This window comes from Bombyx mandarina, chromosome 09, assembly GCF_030267445.1.
Source record: "Bombyx mandarina strain Sakado chromosome 09, ASM3026744v2".
Taxonomy (NCBI): Eukaryota; Metazoa; Arthropoda; class Insecta; order Lepidoptera; family Bombycidae; genus Bombyx; species Bombyx mandarina.
This window is the reverse complement of record NC_143216.1, coordinates 1,095,502-1,119,626: the sequence shown is the minus strand read 5'-3', so window position 1 is coordinate 1,119,626 and position 24,125 is coordinate 1,095,502. Positions and strand designations below refer to the sequence as shown.

At 37.6% G+C, this 24,125-nt stretch overlaps 1 protein-coding gene across 1 annotated transcript in view; it reads left to right on the top strand.

Moving 5' to 3' along the window:
* LOC114247386 (aminopeptidase N-like) overlaps positions 1–23,454 on the top strand; it is a 36,737-nt gene extending 13,283 nt beyond the window's left edge. The window contains exons 6-16 of the mRNA XM_089729632.1: positions 4,418–4,571; positions 7,852–7,933; positions 14,030–14,213; positions 14,954–15,149; positions 16,337–16,476; positions 18,052–18,186; positions 18,840–19,020; positions 20,157–20,331; positions 20,650–20,796; positions 22,302–22,380; positions 22,752–23,454. Coding sequence (XP_089585758.1) covers positions 4,418–4,571; positions 7,852–7,933; positions 14,030–14,213; positions 14,954–15,149; positions 16,337–16,476; positions 18,052–18,186; positions 18,840–19,020; positions 20,157–20,331; positions 20,650–20,796; positions 22,302–22,380; positions 22,752–22,997 — 1,719 coding nt within the window. The 3' untranslated portion in view covers positions 22,998–23,454. The remainder of the gene's footprint in view (positions 1–4,417; positions 4,572–7,851; positions 7,934–14,029; positions 14,214–14,953; positions 15,150–16,336; positions 16,477–18,051; positions 18,187–18,839; positions 19,021–20,156; positions 20,332–20,649; positions 20,797–22,301; positions 22,381–22,751) is intronic.
* The last annotated feature ends 671 nt before the right edge of the window (positions 23,455–24,125 follow it).

Here is a 24,125-nt window from a genome sequence, read left to right as displayed (position 1 = left end):
AGTCCAGGTTGCCCGCCGTGCCGCTTAGGGCGGGGGCACCTCGGGTTGAGTCTACCGGGATTGGGGATAGAGTTGGGGAAGGAGATCGAGAAGGGGATCTTACTTGCCTTAGGGCTGTCCCTGTCCTGGCGGGAGCCCTAGGCTTCGGAATTGGTTGGGCTGGGATTGGACTCCCAGAGGGGGACGAAGACCTAGATGAGGAAGGAGTGACCGATTCGGTTGAGGAATGTGCAGAGGATGTGGTCGCACTCTCCTCTCCCTCCGATCTAGACGAGGGGCCTAATCTTGGACGCTTGTCCTTCTCGCTCGATGAGCCTCGGTCGGACTCGGACCTGGCCTTCTTCCGCGGCCGAGAGGGCCCAGAGGGATCGGTCAACGGGGGAAGGATATCTTCCTCCGGTTCGATCCTCGGAGTCCTCTGGGCCGCGACCGGAGGCCCGGGCGGACTGTCCGTCCCGAGTCCCATCGAGACTGTACGGGTTGCCGGTGAAGGTCGGAATCTGAGGTTCGTCATCACTTGACGTCCCTTGCAGGACGGGCCGGGTGTGCTGATTATGGGGGGTGATGTCCCCCCCGACATGTTCTAGCCAATATTTTTACGGTCACCACGACTGTCGGTACATCCGTGGTATTTGTACACTGTAAGCTAGTTACCGACCAATGTATTGTTAGCTTAGAGGTGCTTAAGTTAATTGAATTAAACTACTTAATTGACTAAATAGTAATGCTATAATGTAAATGGGAAAATTTGTAAAAATTGTAGAATATAAAGAACTAAGACAAACAAAAGAAATAAAACTAAGGATTAAACAGACTTACACTCACCCTGCGATCCACCCTGCAGGCGCCCGCCGCGGCCGGCCACTCGTAGTGTGCATAAAGAAATTAACAAAAGGAAAACAAATCTACTAAAGTACAATGGACTTACCACTGACGGCTCGGTCCAATCTATGTGTATCTAAATTGTAACCTATTTAATCTAATAAGTAATAAACTAATAATATGGTGTAAATAAAATAAAAATAAATGAAAATCAAATTGAAATTAACTTAAAAGAAAGAAAAGGAACTATTAACAGTTTTGTACATGTATGCGTCGAGAGCGCAATCGCCCCGACACGATACCAATGCACCTGCAAGATTCCACCCCAGCTTGTAAGTAAGGTGGGGATAGAATTCCGACAGCTACATAAAATTAATTTAAATCTATAATCTACAACAACCACTATCAGCCAGCAACGGCGGGAAACCTACGGTGTGTTCGTACTAATTATCAAAGAGAAAATTACTAAAAAATGATTATATACTATAAAGGTGGATTATACTATTAATGGCCACTTACAAAGGTCGGTCAGTTCGCCAATATGGAAGCATAAAAATTGAATTTGTATTTACAAAATTAAAATATTACAAGTATGGATATATATATACATGTATGATATATATATACATGGATATATATATTTAAATTAACTTAGTTTTAAAGAAATGAATCTGCCACAGTGGCGCTAGTTGTGGTTAAAGTGAAATTATAATAATTAATATCAAAATCAAAATTAATTTAATTAAATAATACTATAGAAAAAGAATAAAAAATTATAAATTAAACAATAAGGAATAAGAAAAACTACTATACACTACTAAATCTAAGAACAAACTATTACGGGTTCCCGACGTTGCCGTGGTCCACCACCGTAAATCGGCTTACGCGGGTTTAGTAACAGCCCCTCCTAACCCCGAAGGGTAGGGGAGGACTGGGAACGGACACAGATGGCCAGACTCGAAGGCGCTAACGTAACTCGGTTTTTATTCTTAGAATAAAATGAGTACGCAGCTTTTCCAGGCTGAACGACAACTACCCGCAATTAACCAATGTTAGGAAAGAAAGTGTCGAACAACTCACCTGGTCCCGGGTCCTGCGTTACGTTGCTCGGAACGTCTCCGCGCCGAAACAACACCGCTAGATAGAACACTCGCACTTTGGGCACACACTGACTGCACAGCACAACACAGCAAGGGGCCACTTAGCCTGGTGTCCCGGGCTGGGTAGGGCATGTAGATCAAATGAGGAAAAATACTCTTAGGCACGCAACACACTGAGAAATGTATTGTGCAAGGTTCTCTGCTTGAACCAATCACCTTGTCACAAGCTCGCTTGCTGAGGAAATAATCTCTATGATTTATTACGATGATGCTCTTAAGCGTTGTTCATACAGGGTTGGCATAGCCGTAAATTTTCTATAATAGTACAGTCAAATAATAATAAATAAACTATTGCTTCACATGACAGGATGTTTGTGAGCCGTAAATATATGGGAACAGTTACCCGTCATGCATTTTTTTACGCAATCTGAAAAATGTAAGACTGTCTGATACATCTTGATATTAATACGTGAAACAAAAATGTTGTACCTCCTTTTACGAAAATTGCGCGGACAGAGGAGTATGAAATTTCTTACACAAAGAGAATATAGAGAAGGAGTGCAGAATGTTAATTTTTTTTAAGTATCCATAAAAAATACTTTAAATCAATAAAAAAAAAAAAAAACACTACACACACTACCATGTATTTGACATAACACATTGTATTATACTCTACTTTGTTTATTGTCAACTTTTGGTCAAATTGAGAATCCTCCTCCTCCTCCGTGCGTCGTATTCCTCAGTTCTGAGGGTCGTGACCTTTACTGAGCACTTTTGTCAGGACTATGTTCTTCCATTCACTTCTGTCCTCCGCGTAGTGGATAGCGACATTGATGCTGGATTCCAAAGTCGTTTTGATCTGATCGGACCAGCGCAAGGGACTACGCCCCCTAGGCCTCTTTCCTTCCACTTTGCCGGTGATGAGAAGTCTTTCGAGATTGTCACCCTTTTTTCTCGCAACGTGACCGAAAAACTCTAAAATCCTACGTAGGCAAATGGTGGAGAGTCTTAAGGAGACGCCTAGTTCTTCCAGGATTGATGCGTTTGTCCAATGCGCCGTCCAGGGAATCCGCAGCATTTTCCTCCAGCACCACATCTCAAACGCGTCGATCCGACTTCGATCAGCCTTCTTCAGAGTCCATGTCTCCGCCCCATATAAGAAAATAGAAAACACAAGACTTGTTACAAGTTTACGCTTGGTTTTTATGGAGATGTTTCTATCGGACCAGATGCTATCAAGCTGAGACATGGCAGTTTTTGCTATCCCGATACGTCTTCGAATCTCAGGCTCGCACGATCCAGTATTCGCAATCATGGAGCCCAGGTATATGAATCTTTCTGTTGTTTCAAGATGCAGTGACCCCGTGTGCTCCAGTTTGTTCATGCGGTCTATTACCATCACTTTTGTTTTGGATCGGTTAATGGCAAGACCAAGTTCGAAGCTAATTTTTTCAAGCTTGCTCATGAGAGCAGCCATCTCGCTTTCATTAGCCGCGAGAAGAGTGGTGTCGTCGGCGTATCGGAGGTTGGTCAATTTTACTCCACCAATGGTAACTCCACCATCCCAGCCTTCACAAGTCCGTCTCATGATATACTCTCCATAGATATTGAAAAGGACTGGAGATAATATGCAGCCTTGCCTTACGCCCTTCCTAAATTTAAAGGGGGCAGAGATTGTTTCCTCCACTCTAATGATTCCCTGGTTATTAATGTACAGGTTATGTAGCAGTAGGACCAGATGTTGCGGCACTCCCAATTCTGCTAGTATTTTCCACAGGTGATCCCATTTGACGCAATCAAAGGCTTTACTGTAGTCAATAAAACACATGATCATCGGGGTGCCGAACTCATACGACCTCTCGATAAGCTCGATAAGATAAAATTGAGAATAGGTTTATATTATTTGTCTTTAATGCGTGTATTATTTGTCTATAGTGTAGTCTTGGTGAAATTTGTGAATATAGAAGTATAATAGTCTTTGATAATAAATAATAGCTTAAAAAAACTAACAAAATACGTTTTTATAGGAAATCCAACTAAAAAATAGAAAATAAACTTTCATGGGGTGCATGGTATAAGTAGTTATATTTTATGAACAGATATGAGTAGAAGGGCTATTTTGATAATATCTTAAAAACTAGTTGAATTTTCTGTAAAAGCGTATTTTGTTAGTTTTTTCTAAGCTATTATTTATTTTTGATTTTTTAGTTGAATTTCAGTTTTATCATTCCTTTTTTTTTCAATTTTTTTAAATATTGAATTGTCATCGGTCCTTATTAAGTATACCAAATTTCGAGTTAATCCGACGTTTTTAAGAGGGTCAAAATTATGTTCGAAGATTCCGTTACAAACATACATACATACGTCTGAAGCTAATAAAAGCGTATTAATAGAACCGTAATAATGTTACTTATAATTTCAATTAATTTTAGTCGAATTTCGACTACTGGGGGACCATTAGTTCTCTTAAATTATTTTAATTTATTTTGGTACAGGTACTTCCAGAATGGCGTATGATGGAGCAGTTTGTGGTGACAATGCAGAATGTGTTCCAATCGGATGCTGTTCTCACTATCAACCCCATGACGCACGCGGTCTACACTCCTTCTCAGATCATGGGACAATTTAACGCCATTGCTTATCAAAAATGTAAGATTTGATCTCTCTATTGAATTGATCTCTAATTCGAATACAGTGTGCTAAGCGCGAGTTTTCTAACGTTCTCGATAGCGTAAAAGTTAGTTCATAATTTGTATGAAATGGAATAGTTTGCGTACGTTTGCCGCTAGGGGCGCTGTTCCAACTGCATACAAAATTGGGTTAACTTTTACGCTATCGAGAACGTTAAGATACTCGCACTAAGCACACTGATTATTAAATAGCTTTAAGCGAACTACCATTTTGACCGGTGCGGATATTTCTTCTGGTTTTATTTCACAGAATTTTACATTATTTACTAAAAGTTATTGAAGGTGTCTTATCTCAAATAAAGTAAGTAAGTAAAGATATGAAAATCGACGGTCGCTTAAGTAAAATTCTATAAAATCAAAGCTACTCAAAGAGTGGTTGTTGTGTGTTCCTGAATACACAGACCCGGTTATGGATTAAAAAGTTTCGTCTTGGCAGACAGTTTATCGTCTCTGAAGTGGTCCAAGCCACCACCACCACCAGCCTGCCTATTTCTGCCGTGAGGCAGTAATGCGTTTCGGTTTGAAGGGTGGGGCAGCCGTTGTAACTATACTTGAGACCTTAGAACTTATATTTCAAGGTGGGTAGCGCATTTCCGTTGCAAATGTCTATGGGCTCCAGTAATCGCTTAACATGAGGTGGGCTGTGAGCTCATCCACCCACTTAAGCAAAAAAAAAACGTCCAGTACTAACCATTGCACATGACAGCTTTCCTAGTGCCTAGTGATTACTGAAGATATAAAGACCCAATCTTCAAACCAGAACAGGCTACTTCCCATCATAAAAGCCTTAATGAATAACGCAAAACTAATAAAGCTAATGTAAATTAAAAGATCAAGGCAGTTAATATGCAATGCCAAAGTTAATTACTGCATACATGAGTCATAAAAACCTATCTTTCACTCGGTTTTCCCTCTTCGTGTTTTTGTTACGTGCGAGATAAATCATACGTCAAAGCTGAAGTGACAAAGAATTACATATCAAAAAGAACGTGTTTGTTCGGGCCATAGAACCAGCGATCTGGGTAAAATCATGTAAAACTTTGCTGTCAATGACGTCAGTGCCAAAACGGGGTTACGTTGACTTCAAGTGCCGCAACCTTTTCAATTTTTAGTTGTTTGTAGATTACGAATGCCAACAAAACATTGATTGGATCAAGATATTGTTCTATAGTAATCTATTTATAACGATCAATAGGCCGCAATGTAACTGAAAATGTTTTTGGCCTCTTTAAACTTTGATAGATATATATAATGTTTCGTTGAATTCAATGTTAAATAATCAACATTTGAAATTGATTAGACGTAGGTGGTAAGTTCTAATTATTGCTACAATAAGTATACTAGCAGACGCGAACCTGACAGATCATAGTTACTTTTATTCACGGAAACAAAAAATGGACAGCTAATTCACGAAATGAAAAACCTATAGCTGAACTAAATATTTACTGCACATATTGCCTCATTCATCTTTTAATGCTCTCAATCTACTGCCATATTACTCACCCTCGTCACGAAAAAGATCTCAAGCACGAAATCGCACTGTAAAGTTTTTGTATAATGACTACTAATATAATAAGAAAAAACGAGGAAGTGTTTTCCTGAGGGTCCTTTGGTTAGTGATATTGGTAACGATTGGTTTTTTAACCTACAGTTCGTTTGGTTAGTATTCAATGTATAAATCGCTAATCTTTTGGCCCCAACCTGAGTTATGGTTGATGGAAACATCGATGTTCTTGTTATCGAAATTGAGAAATTGCTCGATAGACATTTATCTCGGTTATCTATCCACACTTCGTGTGCTATTTTATGTCCCAACTACTTGGGAACTGTGTGGTCTAAAATAGGCGTAATCGGAAATGAAAACGAAGTTAGTAGTAGCCGTGCTAACTTTTTTTAATTTACTTAGAGTTATTTTAGAGAGACTTTACATTTTATGGGTTTTATTGACGCTTAATCAGAAGGTCAAGAGTCAAGGTACTGGTTTTAGAAAACGTTGTCAACCATCCCAGGTCGAAGCCGCCATCTTATTTGTTTCTGCCTCAAAATAACCACACATTCCATTTTTAATGGTCAATAGTCGCTTTTTAAAGCTATTGCATTATATTATTAGTAATGATTAGCTTAAATTTGAAGTAGGCAGGATTAGAAGAAAAAATGATAAAATTAAAAAACAAAATGCATGCTTTGATAGCAAGCTGGTTAATGGGCTGTGTAGCGACAATAGATATGCCGCACTTGAAATCGCTAAAGATCAAACGACCAAAAGACCTGCCGGCCGGCCACCAAACCGTTGGTCAGATCAGATAACTACGCTCACTGAACTCTCTGTTGCGACCACCCTGCGAGAAGCCGAAAACTGAAGGAAATGGAAGCTGATGTTACAAAGAGCCACGAAGGGCTTTCAGGGACACGACCTTCAGCAATAAAGTATGTGACTAAGAAGAAGAAGAAGAAGAAATCGCTATTAATATTTCTGGACTTGAGATTTCAGTAAAATTATTATAAAAGATGCGTTTATTTGAAAAAGAAGTTGGCGTGTGTATTTCTGAATCAGTAATCGTACAGTTCTATAGCGTAGTGGGGTCAGGGAACAATATTCTGAACCAATTGCAACGGCACACGTTTCTTGCGTCACACACAGCTCGATAGTTTTATGGGTTGCGAAAATTTACACAATAATAACAATAATAAAATACAGCTACAATCATTTCAAGGATTGACATTCTCTGCTACAGATGCGTGTAGAGGCTGATATAATAAAATAGTCTTGGGTCATTGCTTACGCATGCAAATATTGAAATTATCCGGCCTAGGCGACGGGGCAACGCAAAGCCGTCATCGCCCGAAACATGTCTTTTCGGATCCTTCAGATTCACTCTGGATGCTTTTAAGCTCTTCAAGCACCGGTCATCGTCTTCGTGAGAATTCGACGTGCGAACTAACGAATAGACACAGCCCACTGAGATTTCGATTCGATCGTAGATTCTGCGAAGCGATACTCTTGCTAGGGCTAGTGTTAAATTCTCTCTATTGGAGCCCGTGAGCACAACTACCCGTCTGGTTGTAGCCCTTAAGCTACCAGCGAATTGGTAGGAAAAAAAATGTTTTTTTTTGGTAGGTTAATCGAAAGATTTCGTTACATAGACAGATACAGATAAAACTAATAAAAGTTTGTTAAGTTTTCTTTTTCCCGTATCTTTCTTGTATATAACTGATTAAAGCGGTAATTTCTTTGACAGCCGGCTCGGTGATCAGAATGTTGCATCATTTCCTGACACCGGAAATATTCAGACGAGGTCTCGTTATTTACATCATTAACAAGTAAGTAATATACTACTAACATCTCTAAATTATTTTGAAATGTAGCTTGAACTTTTCACTCAGTCGAATAAACAGTATCCCAACGCAAAAATCCGTGACAAACAACAAAGTATTTTTAGAGAGAGAGAGAAAGAATACACTTTATTGCACACCAAAACACAATTTACATTCAAAAAACAATCAAAAAAAGCAGAAACATTTGTACAATAGGCGGTCTTATCGCTAAAAGCGATCTATTCCAGACAACCGTTTAATTTTCAGAAATTCTGGAAAATATAAAAATATAGCAGGTATGTTGCGGTGTTATAGATAACACATTATTATAGAAAATATATACATAGTACTTATTATTTTTAATAATTATAAACGGAATAAAGACATGGTAATTCTTAGGTAATTGTAATTGGAATAGGCAATTGGAATAGGTAATGCTATTAAATGATAAGGAACTGCGAACACAATGGTATTAGCAACTAGCTAGAAGTTGTGCTAGAAGATGGTCTCGCATTCATTAGCCGGATCATTTAAATAATAAAGCCCTATATTTCCGAACTACAACCATGAAATTTAACATTTTTGTGTTATTTTTTTTTTTTTTTTACATTTTATTTCTTATAGTATATCTCGGAGTTCGGCGTGCCTCGTGGCATAGGCCTCCTCCAGCTCTCTCCATTGGGCTCGGTCCTCTGCAACTCTGGTCCAGTATGGTCCTAGGGTTAGGCGTATATCATCGCTCCATCTCGTTTTTGGTCGCCCCTGTCTTCTGGTATCCCCTCTTGGATACCATAAAGTAACTTGTTTGCTCCACTTGTTTTTTTTGCAACGTAGCATATGTCCTGTCCAACTCCATTTAAGATTTTCTATACGAGTTATTATATCCGTTACTTTTGTCTTCCTTCTTATTTCCCAATTTCGAATCCTGTCACTAAGTCTGATACTCAACATGCTTCTTTCCATTGCTCTCTCTGTTTTAGCAAGTTTTTCTCTATGTTTGTCAGTTAGTGTCCATGTCTCACATCCGTAAGTCATGCAAGGGAGAATACAAGTGTTGAAAGTCTTTCTCTTAATATGTATACCTAGATCTTTATTCTTCATTATCTCTTTCAAGGACCAGTATTTTTTCCAACCGCATGCTATTCTTTTGTTTATTTCCTTGGACATGGAGTCTTCAGAAGATATAATTTGTCCTAGGTAAACGAATTCCTTCACATATTCGAACTTGGTTCCGTTTACCTCTATGTTCCTTTCTGTTGAGTTCGTCATTAGTTTCGTTTTATCTGCATTAATTTCTAGCCCTACTTCTCTGCTTTTTTCTACTATTTCTTTAATCATGTGTTCAAGTTTCTTAGGATCTTCTTCTAGCAAGATAATATCATCTGCAAATCTCAAATGATTGAGGCGACTTCCATTGATTATAATACCATAGTTATCCCAGTTTAATCTTCTAAATGTGCATTCCAGTACTGCATTAAACAGCTTGGGAGATAATGGGTCACCTTGTCTTACGCCTCTGTTTATTGGAAAGGGGTCTCCTTTTGACTCTAATTTAATACTGCTTTTACTTTTTTTGTAGATGGATTTGATTAGTTCTATATATATATCGTCCACTCCTTGTTGTTTTAGACTCAGCCAAATAAATTTGTGTTTTATACTGTCAAATGCTTTGGAGTAGTCTATAAAGCAGATATACAAAGTCTTCTGGTATTCATTGTATTTTTCCAAAACTTGTTTGATTGTGTGGATGTGGTCTATAGTGCTGTAGTTCTTTCTAAATCCTGCCTGCTCGATCGGTTGGTTTTCGTCTAAAGCCCTTGTTATTCTTTCTAGAATTACTTTTGCGAAGACTTTGTACACATTTGATATTAGACTGATTGGTCTGTAGTTGCCAATATCATCTTTATCTCCTTTCTTATGGAGGAGGATGATATGTGACTCATTCCATTGTTTTGGGATGACACCTGTTGTTACAATATCATTGAATAGCTTGGTTAGGATTGGGCTTATTTCTTCTTCGTTACCTCTAATCAGCTCATTTGATATATTGTCGGGTCCTGGAGATTTTTCTGGCTTCTGAGACATGATGGCTTTCTGTACTTCTTGCAAGAGTACTGGTGGTACTTTTTTATTATTCGTACTAGGATCGTTAACGGCGGTCTTTTCTCGGTCGGTGTCATTGTCCGAGTAAAGAGTTCGATAGTAATCTGTAGCAAGACTCTGAATTTTTCTGCGATTTGTTGCTTGTTTGGAGCTGTTGCTTTTTAGTTTTGGTATCCATTCCACTCCATGTTCTCTTAATTCCTTAAAAGCTTTTCTTGTTCCCCCTGTTCTTAGAATTTCATCTTCTAATTTTTTCGTTCTTCTTAATTTCCTATCCTTTCTTATGCTTTCCCGAATCTCTTTGCTCAGTTTAGATATTAACTTACGGTTTTCTTCAGTTTTTGATTTGTCTGTTATAAGTACTTTTCGTTCTTCTAGGAGCTCCATTGTCTTCGCACCAAACTTCACATCTTTTGTTGCATTTACTTTCCTCAATTTTGACAGTTGTGTGACCATGAGATCATATTTTTCTGTGACACTTCTGTTCGAGTTTACTATTTCTTTCAGTGTGTTGATGGACGATGAATCTATTTTTTCTTTGTGTTGTTCTAATGTCAATTTATTTTTAATATTATTTCTACTTCTTTTTGGTTGATGCTTTTCTAAACGGCAACGTACCATACGGTGGTTCGTATTAAAATTTAAGTTTTGAATAATGTGTGTATCTTGGAAAAACTTTGGTTTGTTAGTTATTATGAAATCGATTTCATTCTTATATTTGCCATCAGGTGATATCCAAGTCCACTTGGTTTTGGGTTTTTTTTTGTAGAGCGAATTTAGTATTGTTAAGTTATTTTGTAGTAAAAATTCAATTAGTCGATGTCCGTTTGCACTCCTCTTTCCAAATCCATGTTTGCCCATTATCAGTTCTTCTCCGGGTTCTCTACAGCCAACTTGTGCATTAAAGTCACCCATGACTATGAGAAAGTTCTTATAATATTTTTTTATAATATCAGATAGTGTGCAGTAAAATCCCTCTCTTTCACTTTCCAATGCTAATTCTGTGGGTGCGTATGCTTGTATAATTGTCCAGGGTTTTTTGTATCTTGGTAAGTTAATGTTGAGTATTGCTATTCTGTCTGAAATGCCTATCAGTTCTTGTATAAAGTTCTTCAATGATTTTTTAATTAAGAAGCCCACACCTCTTTGGCCTGCTGTTTCACCTTTCTGATATAATATGTAGTTGTTTCGTTCAGTTATTTTTTCGTCAAGCCTTCTCATTTCACATATTCCCAGGATATCCAGTTTTATATTTTGTAGCGCCTTGTCCAGTTCAAGTAGGCTTTCCTGTGTTCGCAGAGTTCTTGTGTTGAGTGTTGCAATGTGGAATGTTTCGTTTCTTTTTGCTGGAGGGTTTTGGTCTAGTGCTCCCGCGGAGACCAGCCGTTGTGGGAGACAATTTGTTCGTTGTTTTTGCTTAAGTCTAATTGTTTTAGCCGTTTCTATTTGTTTCCGGTTTTCTAGGGCCTTAATTAATTTTTTGGGGTATTGGGGCAGGTATCGGATCTTGTTTTCTCTATATAACTCAGTATGTTTGGTCTTATAATTTCATTTTTCTGTATTTTAGTACTTGGTTTGGTTGTATTTCTGGCTAAATTACTTGTACTGATTTTTTTCTGTGTTGCTTGATTGGGAGAATCTGAGGGTTCTCGCCTTCTTTTTTCTCTGCTATTGTCGTCCGGTTTTATTACTATGAGCTTGTCATGTTTTAGATATGCAATGTTACCTTTCTTTTTTTCTTCTTCCACTTGGGATTGTAGTTTTTTGCGCCTTTCCAGAGTTTCCTTGGAGTAATCCTCTTTAACATATATATTTGACGGGAGATTAGACTTGTTCTTGAGTATAAGATGCTTCTTCCACAGGGTTGTTAAAGAAATTACGACTGGTCGGTTTTTGTTTTCCGTCTTTCTTCCGATTCTATATATGTTACTAATCTCTTGGCTGTTCATTTGCACTCCTAGATCTTCTATGGTATCTTTTATATAATCTACTAATTCTCGCTCGGATTTTCCTATTTCGTCTACTCCGAAGAAGACGAGGTTGTTTTTTCGTTTCTCTCTTTCTAAGGATTTAATTTTCAACTCTAGTTCGGATACTTTGTTTGTGAGGAGTTTATTTTCTTCAATTATCGCATTTATTTTCTCGTCTATAGCTTCTGTGACGTTCTTAGTTACCGCCTTTGTTATCTGGTCGGCTTGTTTATCTAATTTCTCTTCGAGTTTACGTAGAAGTAATTCCATATTTTTATCCATATTGGTTTACTACTCTGGTAACTTTATAGTTTTGTGGTGTTTTCACTGTTTTTTGTAGAGATTTTTAATTATTTTACTGGCAGCCCCGATGTTGATATCGACTACCGTCACTGACACTCGAATATATTAAGTGTATAATCTATGACTGACACTGTATGAGATGTTGTAAGGTTGGCACTATGTAAGTGACGAGTCTATTCTATTTATTATCACTTTTTAGGTTATAATGACAGTGAATGAATTTATTTATTTTCGTAGTAAGTAATCACCCGCACTGATTTTTATTTCTAAGTAACTTAATAGTCTTCGTTTTATTAGATTGTCACTGGAATAGTGTTGTATTCACTATTTTTGCACTGTTTATAAGTTATTTCACGCGGAGGTCTTTAGCGTACGTGTTGACACTTTCAATACCGGAAACGGAATGAGCCGGATCATTTATCTCTTCTAAAATCCTCTGATGTAATGCGGAGTTTACATTACGAAATTAGTGTCATGCATGTTGAACTCAGTTTCACGAAAGTAGTTTCGATATATGCGAAAGTAATTTCGTTAAAAAATTAGTGTCGCGAAATCCACAGTATCGCAGTAACCATGGCGCCTTCAGCATCAAAGCTATAATTTGCTATATTCAATGTAGCTAAAAAAATGCTTATATACCTATAAACTTAAAAAAAGACTATCAAGAAAAAAAAAAGTTGGTAGATTCGAGGATGGTCAACAAGAAGGCATTTAGGTGCAATGAAGTTAGTCTCTGAATTAGCAGATGAAGATCCTGAGAGTTATAAAAACTATTTTCGAATGAGTGAAGATAATTTTGATTTTTTACTGTAGGTGTTTTGGGACCCTTGTCATTGATATTCATTAATAAGATCTATATTTTTTTCTGTACTCCATCGTTGGTTTGCCATTTTCAGCGCTTGAAGCGCGTCCGAACTAACAATACACACGTCCGCACAGCGCAGGCCCTTTCGCGACATTAGTTTCACGTCGCGTCTACACTATGAAATTAGTTGCATGACACTAATTTCACCAAAAAATCGCGCAGGGCACAAAACTAATTTGCATGCATGAAATTAATGCATGCATTACGAAAGTATTAAATTACACGTGAAACTGTTGGTAAAACTAATGTCACGAAATTAATTTCACGCCACTAAATTCGTAATGTAAATTCGGCTTAACTGGTGTGCTTAGAAGAGAACCTTTCTCATCAATATCACTCAGATTATTCGTTCCTAAGTTCGATTTTAAGATATGTATCACTCACATTAAAACTCAAGATAAGTATAGAAAGACACAAATTCCTGAGTAGCTATTCAATTGGAGGTAGATTTTGTTTTGTAATCTGATGACCTTCTCTAAATACGCCTATTATATCTTGTTGCTTAGGATGTAATTGATGAGAACCAGTTGTTAAAGCGCGCGAAAGTTAAAGTCAAACTTTAAATCGGGAACATTAGTTGGGTACGTATTTCATTAGAAATAATTATACCCGCCTGACATTCGAATACCGGTGCATCGCTCAACACGAATACATCGGACGTCTTATCCGTTAGGCCACGACGACTTCTAAAACTACTGAGACCTTAGAACTTATATCTCAAGGTGGGTGGCGCATTTACGTTGTAAATGTCTATGGGCTCCAGTAACCACTTAACACCAGGTGGGCTTTGAGCTCGTCTACCAATCTAAGCAATAAAAAACAAAAGTGAGGTGATGATTTCATTTTGTTAACCTGTGATAGCTCCCGTCGTGCTGCCGGGCCGTCAGACTTATATGCTGCTCTCCAACAAGCCCTGGATGCGTCCGACCACAGCATCCCGTACTCGATCTCCAATGTGATGAACAGATGGGTCAACCAGGGAGGGTTCCCAGTGTTGAACGTGAGAAAGAGCGCCCCGAACGCTAATTCGGTCTTTATTTCTCAGGTACAGATTTTTTTTAATTCTTTTTCTTTCTATTATGAATTTCTTATCTCTTCTTCAACCCGTGTCTGCTGAGTGTAGGTATCTTCGAATACACCCCATTGTCTTATCACTAGCTCCTAAATTTGCTGTTTCCAGATCATGTCAATCTTGACCTGTACCATTATATGTATCTACAAATAATTATTAGCCTCTGTTACCTGGCCTAGAAGCAACACGACAACAGTTAAATAATTTTGAATTTATAACAAAGTCGACAACTGGAGTTGGGTGTTGTTAAAAAAAAAAGTTTGATTCGATGCCTGGACGTACTCACAGCCTACCTGATCTTAAGTGGTTACCGGAGGCCATAGACATCTAGAAAGTAATGCTGCCACCCACCTTGAGACATGAGTTCTAAGTCTCAGTTTTTACAGTACAACGGCTGCCCCACCCTTCAAACCAAAACGCATTACTTCTTCACGGCAGAAATAGGCAGAGTGCTGGTACCTACCCGTGGGGACTCACAAGATATCCTACCACCAGTAAAAGCTTACCAGTAAAATTTTCGCAACCACGTGCGAAGCTTATGTCTGCCACGAAAATAAGCTCTTAGGGCGCCACTTAGTCTATCTGATGTTGAACTAAGAACGCGTGAATATAACGTTGAATGGCTAGGGTTGTCTTCAATAATCATAAATTAGACCAATACTGATTATAAGCTATATTATTCAATTTGTTTGCAATTTTTTTCCTCTTTCCAGGAGCGATATCTCACAGACCGCTCTCTGACGTCAACGGACCGTTGGCATGTGCCAGTCAACTGGGTGCTGTCTTCCAACATTGATTTCTCTGACACAAAACCCCAAGGTTGGATCCCACCGTCATTCCCTGCCACCTCGATCGACATTCCTGGATTGGCAAACGCCGAATGGTTCATTTTTAACAAGCAACAGACTGGTGAGATACATTTTAGAATTTCAGAATTGTGAAAGTTCGAAATAACTAATAACAAAATAACGAAGGCGATTGCATGCAGCAGAGATGCGAATGTTGCGATGGATGTGTGGAGTAACGAGAGTGGATAGAATACGAAATGAATATGTTAGAGGAAGTCTGAAAGTGGCACCTGTGACAGAGAAGTTGAGCAGTACGCGTTTGGGATGGTATGGACATGTGATGAGACGAAATGAAAATGAGGTTGGTAAGAGAATGTTAACTTTGAATGTGGAAGGATATAGAGGAAGAGGTAGACCTAAGAAGAAACGGATGAAAGACGATATAGATAAGAGGGGAGTGACCGAAGAAATGGTATATGATAGAAGAATATGGAAGGAGAAAACATGTTGCGCCGACACCAGGTGACTGGAAGAAGAGCAGGATAATGATGATGATGATGATGATGAAATAACTGTATGATGGTTAATGTTAGTAGAAATTGATATGATAACAGTAGAATTTGATTTTTACCAATCTTTACGTTGCTAAATGAACCGAAGAAGTGAGACAGCATTTTCTGTGAAGACTAAATTCGCTGGAACAACAAGAGAAATCTCTTCCAACGTACCTTGTTAAAAAAGGAAGCATTTAGAAATTGTGGTTTAAACAAAATGTAATGGATTACATATTTATATGTTATCGCTTAGATAAAAGGATGAGATCACGACACATCTGGTGTTAAGTGGGTAGACACCAAAACATAAGTACCGCCATCCATCTTGAAATATGAGCTTTATAGACTCAACTTTTTACAGTACAACCGCTGCCCTACCCTTTAAACCGAAACGCATTACTGCTTCACGCCAGAATTAGGCAAGTTCTGGTACCTACCCGTGTGGACTTACAAAACATCCTACCATCCGCAAAAAAATATTAAATATATGAAAGAAAAAAAAATGCATATATTATGACACATGTATCAATGTAAATTAATATGGCACACGGAATAATTTACATGTAAATAAATCCTATATAAAAAATGAATAGAAATCAGGCCGTCTATAAAAAGTACCGTTGTGGCTACTTCGAAGTGGATTACTTGTTTTGGTTGTTCTCAACTGAAATATTATTGATTGTGGTTTCACTTAAGCTTTCAGTTTCAAAGATCTGTACTTATTTCCAAAATTAACGCGTCTTCTCTACATTAGGCTACTACCGCGTGAACTACGATCCGGAGAACTGGGCGGCCCTCGCAAGAGTCTTACAGACCAACCATGCCGTTATCCATCTCCTCAATCGCGCTCAGATTCTTGACGATTCCTTCAACATGGCCAGAAATGGGCGCCTGGTAAGACTATTGTAACAATATTAATACGAACCGAGCGTTTTTGTTTGTGATAGTTGTAAAATTAACTTATATCCAATGAAGATAGTATGGGCCCTCGTGGCGCAGTCATACCTTTTTCGTTATCGATTTTGATACAATATAGGATAATCTTTTCTTCGATTTTCGCGAGTAGTAGCGACGGAGTCGTCCAACAATTCAATTAAAGAAAAAAAATACAATAATTATGAATATTGGTCACTACTTACTACGTATTAGCGAAGGGTTAAATACATAAATGATTTCAAAAGAAAATCAAGCGTACTAATGTGTACATATGAGCTAATTTCCCTTAAAAGGTTTAGCCACAATTTTCATCATTCGAAACTCTTTGCGTTGCCACAAAAACAAAAATCTACAGCAAAAAAGTTGTCGTTTTAATTCAGTAATGTTTCGGAATAAACAGACCTTCCCTACCCATTTATTTGCCATCTTAATTAAAAACACGACAGCGCATTCGTCGAGCCAACGAGAATTCCATCGCACTATTTGCCGTTCCGTTTTGAAAATGCAAAAGGTAAAAAATGTATTTAGCAGAATTATTTCTATTGAATGAGAGCACAAAGAGAATCCCGATGTGAACGCGACTGGAAATAAATAACTTCGCTGCCCCGCATAGCTGACGGCTTGTAAATAATTAAAGTGATTTGTAAAGGGTTACAGTCGTCTTATTCCAGGTTTGAAAGGCTGTTAAACAATGCAATGGAGATTTCAATCTCATATCTCAAGAAAGGTGGTAGCGCTCGCGTTGTGATGTCTATAGACTCCTGTAAACTATTGACACCGGGTGTGTCGTAAGCTCATTCATCCATATGAGCTATTTATAAAATAGAAATGCATCCAATTTTAGGCCACTCTTGGTAAGTTACTGCGAATCTATAGACATCACACATCTTCGAACATGCGGTCTAGTCTTGGTTTCTGAGTAGTTTTTAGTTTCAAGACCATCCTTGAAACTGTAACGCAAGGTTCTCTCTCGGCATAAACTGACGAGACGGTAGGGATACTTAAGAGCTCATGGATGCACTATCACCATAACTTAAGGTATACAGGAATAACGGAAAGTACAAAAACTTCTTCTTCTTTTTCTCCACCTTATCCCACTAGGTGGGGTCGACACAGCGAACTTTTCTGTTCCATTCTTTTCTATCAGCCGTCATCTCAACACTCACTCCTCTGTCTCTCACATCGTCATTCACACACTCCATCCATATCTTCTTCGGTCGACCTCTTCCGTCTCTACTTTGCACTGCCATTTGCATACATCTGCTAGTCACATGCATTTTCACTCTACACGGAAGGTACAAAAATATCGGAGGGTAAGTGTAATGGAAGTAGTACCAGCAGCTAGAGCAAGTAAGAGCCACAGTATACTCATATTTACTCTTGTTATTTTTTGAGCTATTTTATTGAACACAATCCATCCAAAGATATCACTCTGGTTCGACCCCTATATCCAACCACCCACATTCAAGTTTAACAAGCTTTGAATGTGCTTCCCCGTAACAGAACTATTTCATATGTGTTTTTATTTTCCAGAATTACAACCTTCCCTTCGAGATTTCTCGATACCTGATCAACGAGAAAGATTACATTCCCTGGGCTGCCATTAACCCTGCCTTCAATTACTTAGATATCGTTCTAACCGGATCTTCAGTATACAATTTGTTTAGGGTAAGTGCTTGTCTCGTCTTCAATATTTCTACAATCTTCATCCGGGTTTTAGAGTGTTGGAATCTATCTTCAGAATTTACCTAAGGCAATTTATATTTGCCAGTAGATTTGTGACTCATCTACTAATTTACTACAGTATAAATTGACCTTAAAGTAAAACCTAGTATCTTGCAACTTGCAACCAACTTCTTAAATTACAAATGGTAAGTGGCTCTAATATATGTATTATACATGACTGTGCAATAATTACCATTACATGTTTTCATGAAAATTTGATCCGAAACTTAAAAAACTACATAGCAATACAAAACCATACAAAAAGTGATTTCTGCTCAAAACTAAGCGGCCTTAGTCAAGCAAGCAAGAGTTTTTAAATTTATTCAATTTAAAATAATTTTCTTCAAAAACCAGTCTAGACTTATTGACATAATTATTGTTAAGATTATAAATATCATGATAAGATTATAAACTGAGACTTGTAACACTGTATTCATTTTATCAATGCATAAGGGTATGATATTTCTAAATCATTAGTATTTTCATAAGATAACTGCAAAATCAGTATTACGTTACCAATTCAGTTGTCTTGGAACACATTAGTGGTTTTACCAAAGTTGACTTGGTTAATACATATTTATATAAAATATAAACAGGAGTATCTTCTGACACTGACTGCACCTCTATATGACGAAATTGGTTGGGAGGCGACTGCCAACGAGGAGCATGTTATGGCTTACCACAGAAATATCATATTGGACATCAATTGTCGTCTCGGAAACCAGAGATGCGTCACCAGAGCCCAGGAACTGTTGGAGCAGTTCCGAAATAATCCAAGTAAGCTGTTTTCTGGTTGCAGTATTCAAAGGATATTTTAAATGTCTTCCTACTTTACTGAATGTTAGCGATAATTTTCTCTGGTTTTGATCTAAGAAGAAGCTTTCCTTCATAGTGTCCCATTTAACTATTCATAGATTTTTCTCATACTGGTGGTAGGACCTGTTGTGAGTCCGCACGGGTAGGTACCACCGCCCTGCCTATTTCTGCCGTGAAGCAGTAATGCGTTTCGGTTTCAAGGGTGGGGCAGCCGTTGTAACTATACTGAGGCCTTAGATTTATGTTTCAAGGTGGGTGGCGCATTTACGTTGTAGATGTCTATGGGCTCCAGTAACCACTTAACACCAGGTGGACTGTGAGCTCATCCACCCATCTAAGCTGCTGCCAACGGCTGCCACACCCTTCAAACCGAAACGCATTACTGCTTCACGGCAGAAATAGGCGGGGTGATGGTACCTACCCGTGCGGACTCACAAGAGGTCCTACCACCAGTGATTACGCAAATTATAATTTTGCTTGTTTTAATTTTTATTACACGATGTTATTCCTTCACCGTGGAAGTCAGGTTTTTTAGCGGTAGGCAGCGGCTTGGCTCTGCTCCTGGCATTGCTGAAGTCTATGGGCGACGGTAGCCACTCACCACTTACCATCAGGTGGGCCGTACGCTCGTCTGTCTACAAAGGCAATAAAAAAAAGTCAATTGTGAACATTTGTTAAGTTCGTATTTCATTAGAAAAACTGGTACCAGCCTGCGGGATGCGAACACCGTTGCATCGTTAAAAACGAATGCACCGGACGTCTTATCCTTTAGGCCACGACGACTTCTAAACGATGATTTCTGTTTGCAACATGTTTTGAAAAACTACTAAGTAAATTGGATTATCGTGTAAAAACAATAAATTAAAAATCTTCCAGCGAGCAAATATTATACTTGATTTAACGATAGTCCAAATTATGTATTTCCAAAATTTTATATAAATACAAACTTAACTAGTATTTTTCGTTACTGCATTTCAGCTTTTTGCTAGATTTATTCTTTTTTACAATAGCTTCTACCTACACTTTAAACAATGTCTTGAAAATTTTATCGGGTAGTGTATTTCAAAAATAATTAACCAAGATTATTTATCTTTTAGCTCAAAGACTGAACCCGGATTTACAAAACACAGTGTACTGTTCCGGTTTACGTGGCGGTGATAGAGATAATTTCAATTTCCTTTGGGAGCAATACTTGGCTAGCTCTGATTCAAGCGAGCAAAACATCCTCCTCAATGCTCTGGGATGTACTTCGAACCCTGAACTGCGTACCTTGTAAGTAAAATCTTATAGTCCTTTACAAATACCTAAAATGAAATCTTAATTCCCTCTGACCAAAGACGTTTTTTGTGTACTTACAAACAAACAAATAAACAATTAGTATTGTTTTTTTAGTAACCAATAATTTGGAGCAGCTCTATTAATTTTGTCATTTGAAAAATAATTGTACGCAAAATTTATTAAAGCAAAATAAATGAGAAAACAGTATATAACAATTTAAGCAGAATATATTGTTTTGAAATTTGGTATTATCATTCATCATGTCATATTTTTTCATGTCTAAATTCTGCAACAGATTTTTTTTGTCATTAGCTACATGAACCAAGTTATCGATGCCAACTCACCAGTGAGGGAACAAGACCGGCACACAATTCTCGTCTCTGTCATCAACTCTAGTCCAGAGAACATGGACGCTGCCTTAGAATTCGTCATTAAAAACTTCCACAGGATCCAACCGAGGTGAGATATTTTTCTTTTTTTCAGTTCTAAGTTTTTCAGTTGAAGTCGTCGTGGCCTAAAGCATAAGACGTCCGATGCATTCGTATCGAGCGATGCACCGGTGTTCGAATCCCGCAGGCGGGTACCATTTTTTCTAATGAAATACGTACTCAACATTTGTTCACGATTTACTTCCACGGTGAAGGAATAACAACGTGCAATAAAAATCAAACCCGCAAAATTATAATTTGCGTAATTGCTGGTGGTAGGACCTCTTGTGAGTCCGCAGGGGTAGGTATCACCGCCCCGCCTATTTCTGCCGTGAAGCAGTAATGCGTTTCGGTTTGAAGGGTGGGACAGCCGTTGTGACTATACTGAGACCTTAGAACTATATCTCAAGGTGTGTGGCGTATTTACGTTGTAGATGTCTATGGGCTCCAGTAACCACTTAACACCAGGTGGGCTGTGAGATCGTCCACACATCTAAGCAATAAAAAAAAAAATTCAGGCATCCGCCGCTGGACAAAATGCCTCCTATAATAAGTACCACTGAGCCCAATCAAAACTTCTGTTCTGAAGACGTACTTACAGTAAAACTTGGGAACAAAAGCATTGCCACGCTGATATTATTTTTAGATTTTATTGCATTGCTGAATATCATTTGTGAATCATGAAGCTTTTATTAATAGGTCGAAACATAATTTATCTATTAATACGTAATGACAAACAAATTTTTTAACTTGTGTTTATTTATTAGATAGCAGATGAATGTAATTAATAATATAAATGCCGCCACCCACCTCGAGACATGGTTTCTAAGTCTCCGTTCGATATCAGTAGCTGCCCCACTCTTCGAAACGGGACGCATTATTATTTTATGACAGAAACAGTCAGGGCGGTTGTATATACTCGTGGGAATTCACAATAATTACAGAAAGTGCATTTTTTACGGATTAGATTCTGTTATTGGAAGTCATTCATGAAGATGAGTGAAGCACGTATTTCACTATAAAAATTCGTACCACACACCTTGATATCTGAAATACTTTAATTTTATTGTTTTTCGGCTGAAATACCAAAACTTGTAAATGAATAGGCGGATGATGTTAATTGGATAGTACCTCGTCTGTCTCACCTTTATTTTCTGGGCCTGGCTGGACTGGTGTATGTGGGATAGGACCCTACTCACCGATTCCCCTGAACGCTCGCCCAATTGTTCGATCCTCCTCGAGGTCAGAGCCCAGGCGGGGTAAAGAGGTTACCGCGGTCATTACTGCAACTATACGTACGACTTACCCCAAAGATGCCTTCGAGGTGAAATGGATGCTCTAGAAAGTTGGCCGTTTCGGTAAGGCGGACCTGTAACTAACTCATTTTTTTTTTAATTTGCTATTTCATTTTGATTTAGCCGCATAATCCTTTTCGATACGACAGCATGATAATTTACTTATGAGCTAATTAGAATTACAACCATAATGCTGTCTACCAAGTATGAACGAGGGTTGACGCTGTATTTTGTTTCTCAGGGTGCAAGGCCTCACCGGGACCACTAACATATTAAATGCCTTCGCAAGAAGACTGACTACAGAAACGCATGCTGAAAGGGTAAGAATAATACAAGTACACAAACAACTGTAATTGTAAATGTAATTGTTTAGATGACAGATTATTGTAGAATATCAGCTTCCTTATCTATATATAATATAAAAATGAATTGCTGTTGGTTAGTCTCCCTAAAACTCGAGAACGGCTGGACCGATTTGGCAAATTTTGGTCTTGAATTATTCGTGAAAGTCCAGGGAAGGTTTAAAAGGTAGATAAAAATCAAAAAGCTCGGAATTAAATAAAAATAACAATTTTGTTTTTCCTATGATATGTCCCGCCGTCGGACGGATTCCTTTTGTTTATTATTTATTGATTGAGGCACTACGAAGTCTGCCGGGTCAGCTAGTTATTATATAAATTTCTTTTCATAGATAAACCAGCTGATCAGTCGTCATCAGGCCATCTTCACAGCTGGAGAGCAAGCATCCATCTCAGCTATCAGAGAGCACATAGCAGCTTCGATAGCTTGGGGTAAAGACAATGCTGCTGTCGTAGAAGACTGGCTTGAAGACAACTACGGAGAACCCAAGCCGGAGGAACCGTCTGCAGCACATTCTACGACGGCTGGTTTTATTGTTTTGCTATCTGCTATTGTCGCTTTCTTTAACATTCATTAATCATAGTCTTTTCGTAGCTTATAAGTTACAAATACAACAAATACTTATCTTAACAAATGTCTAAAATATCAAAATAATCGTTGCTCGCTAATTGGATTTTTTTTATTTTACTGTTTTTTTTTGTGACTGCCATCATTGAATTTATTTTCAAATATTTTACAGTCAATATTCCTGTCGTATTTATTCCCGTAATTCTTTCAATATTCACTAATTGTAACAATTGTCCAATAAATTGCACCCGTTCATTTATTATTACTTCAGAAGCTAATTACGAATTGTTAAGATAAGTTCAAACTTGAGTACAGTTATAAACACGTATAAATAAGATGTAAGTGACAAGGTTGACTTGTTGACATATTTTTGGACACGTTTACATAAATTCAAAGAAGATTTATAAGTATTTATTAAAAGTCCGTGGAGGCATTTTTGGATTTCCTTAAAGAAAATTTTAAATGAAAATAATAATGTAATGATAATAAATAGCATAATGTAATATTAAATATTTATGTAACTTAGGATTTTAATTCACTAAGTGCCAACAGAGTAGGTGATACATTTAAGATGTTTTTGTTATTATTTAAAACTATGTAATAAATAAAAATCCTAAAATATAAACCTTTTTGATTTGCTTGTAAATAGAGAATCCATTTAATTAAAGCAAGCAATAGTTGGAGGAAAAGTATGCAAAGCCTTGCAAGTCGACGCGTCCCTCAATGAAGGCAGAAGCACTTGGAGAGAAATAAATAATATAAGTATATTATCGAAATAACCTTTCTACTCATATCTATTCATAAAATATTTATAACTACTGATACCATGCGCCCCACGATTTTTTTACAATAAAATTATTTTTTCTTACACTATTTTTAATTCAAATTTATTAAAATATATTTTCTATTTTTTAGTTGGATTTTCTATAAAAGCGTATTTTGTTAGTTTTTTAAAACTATTAGGTATTTATTTTTCATTTTTTATTTGAAATTCATCTTTTTCAATTATTTTTTTCAATTTTTTTTTAATATTGAATTGTTATCGGTCCTTAATAAGTATACCAAATTTCAAGTTAATCCGACGTTTTGAAGGGTTCAAAATCATATTCAAAGATCCCGTTACAAACATACATACGTC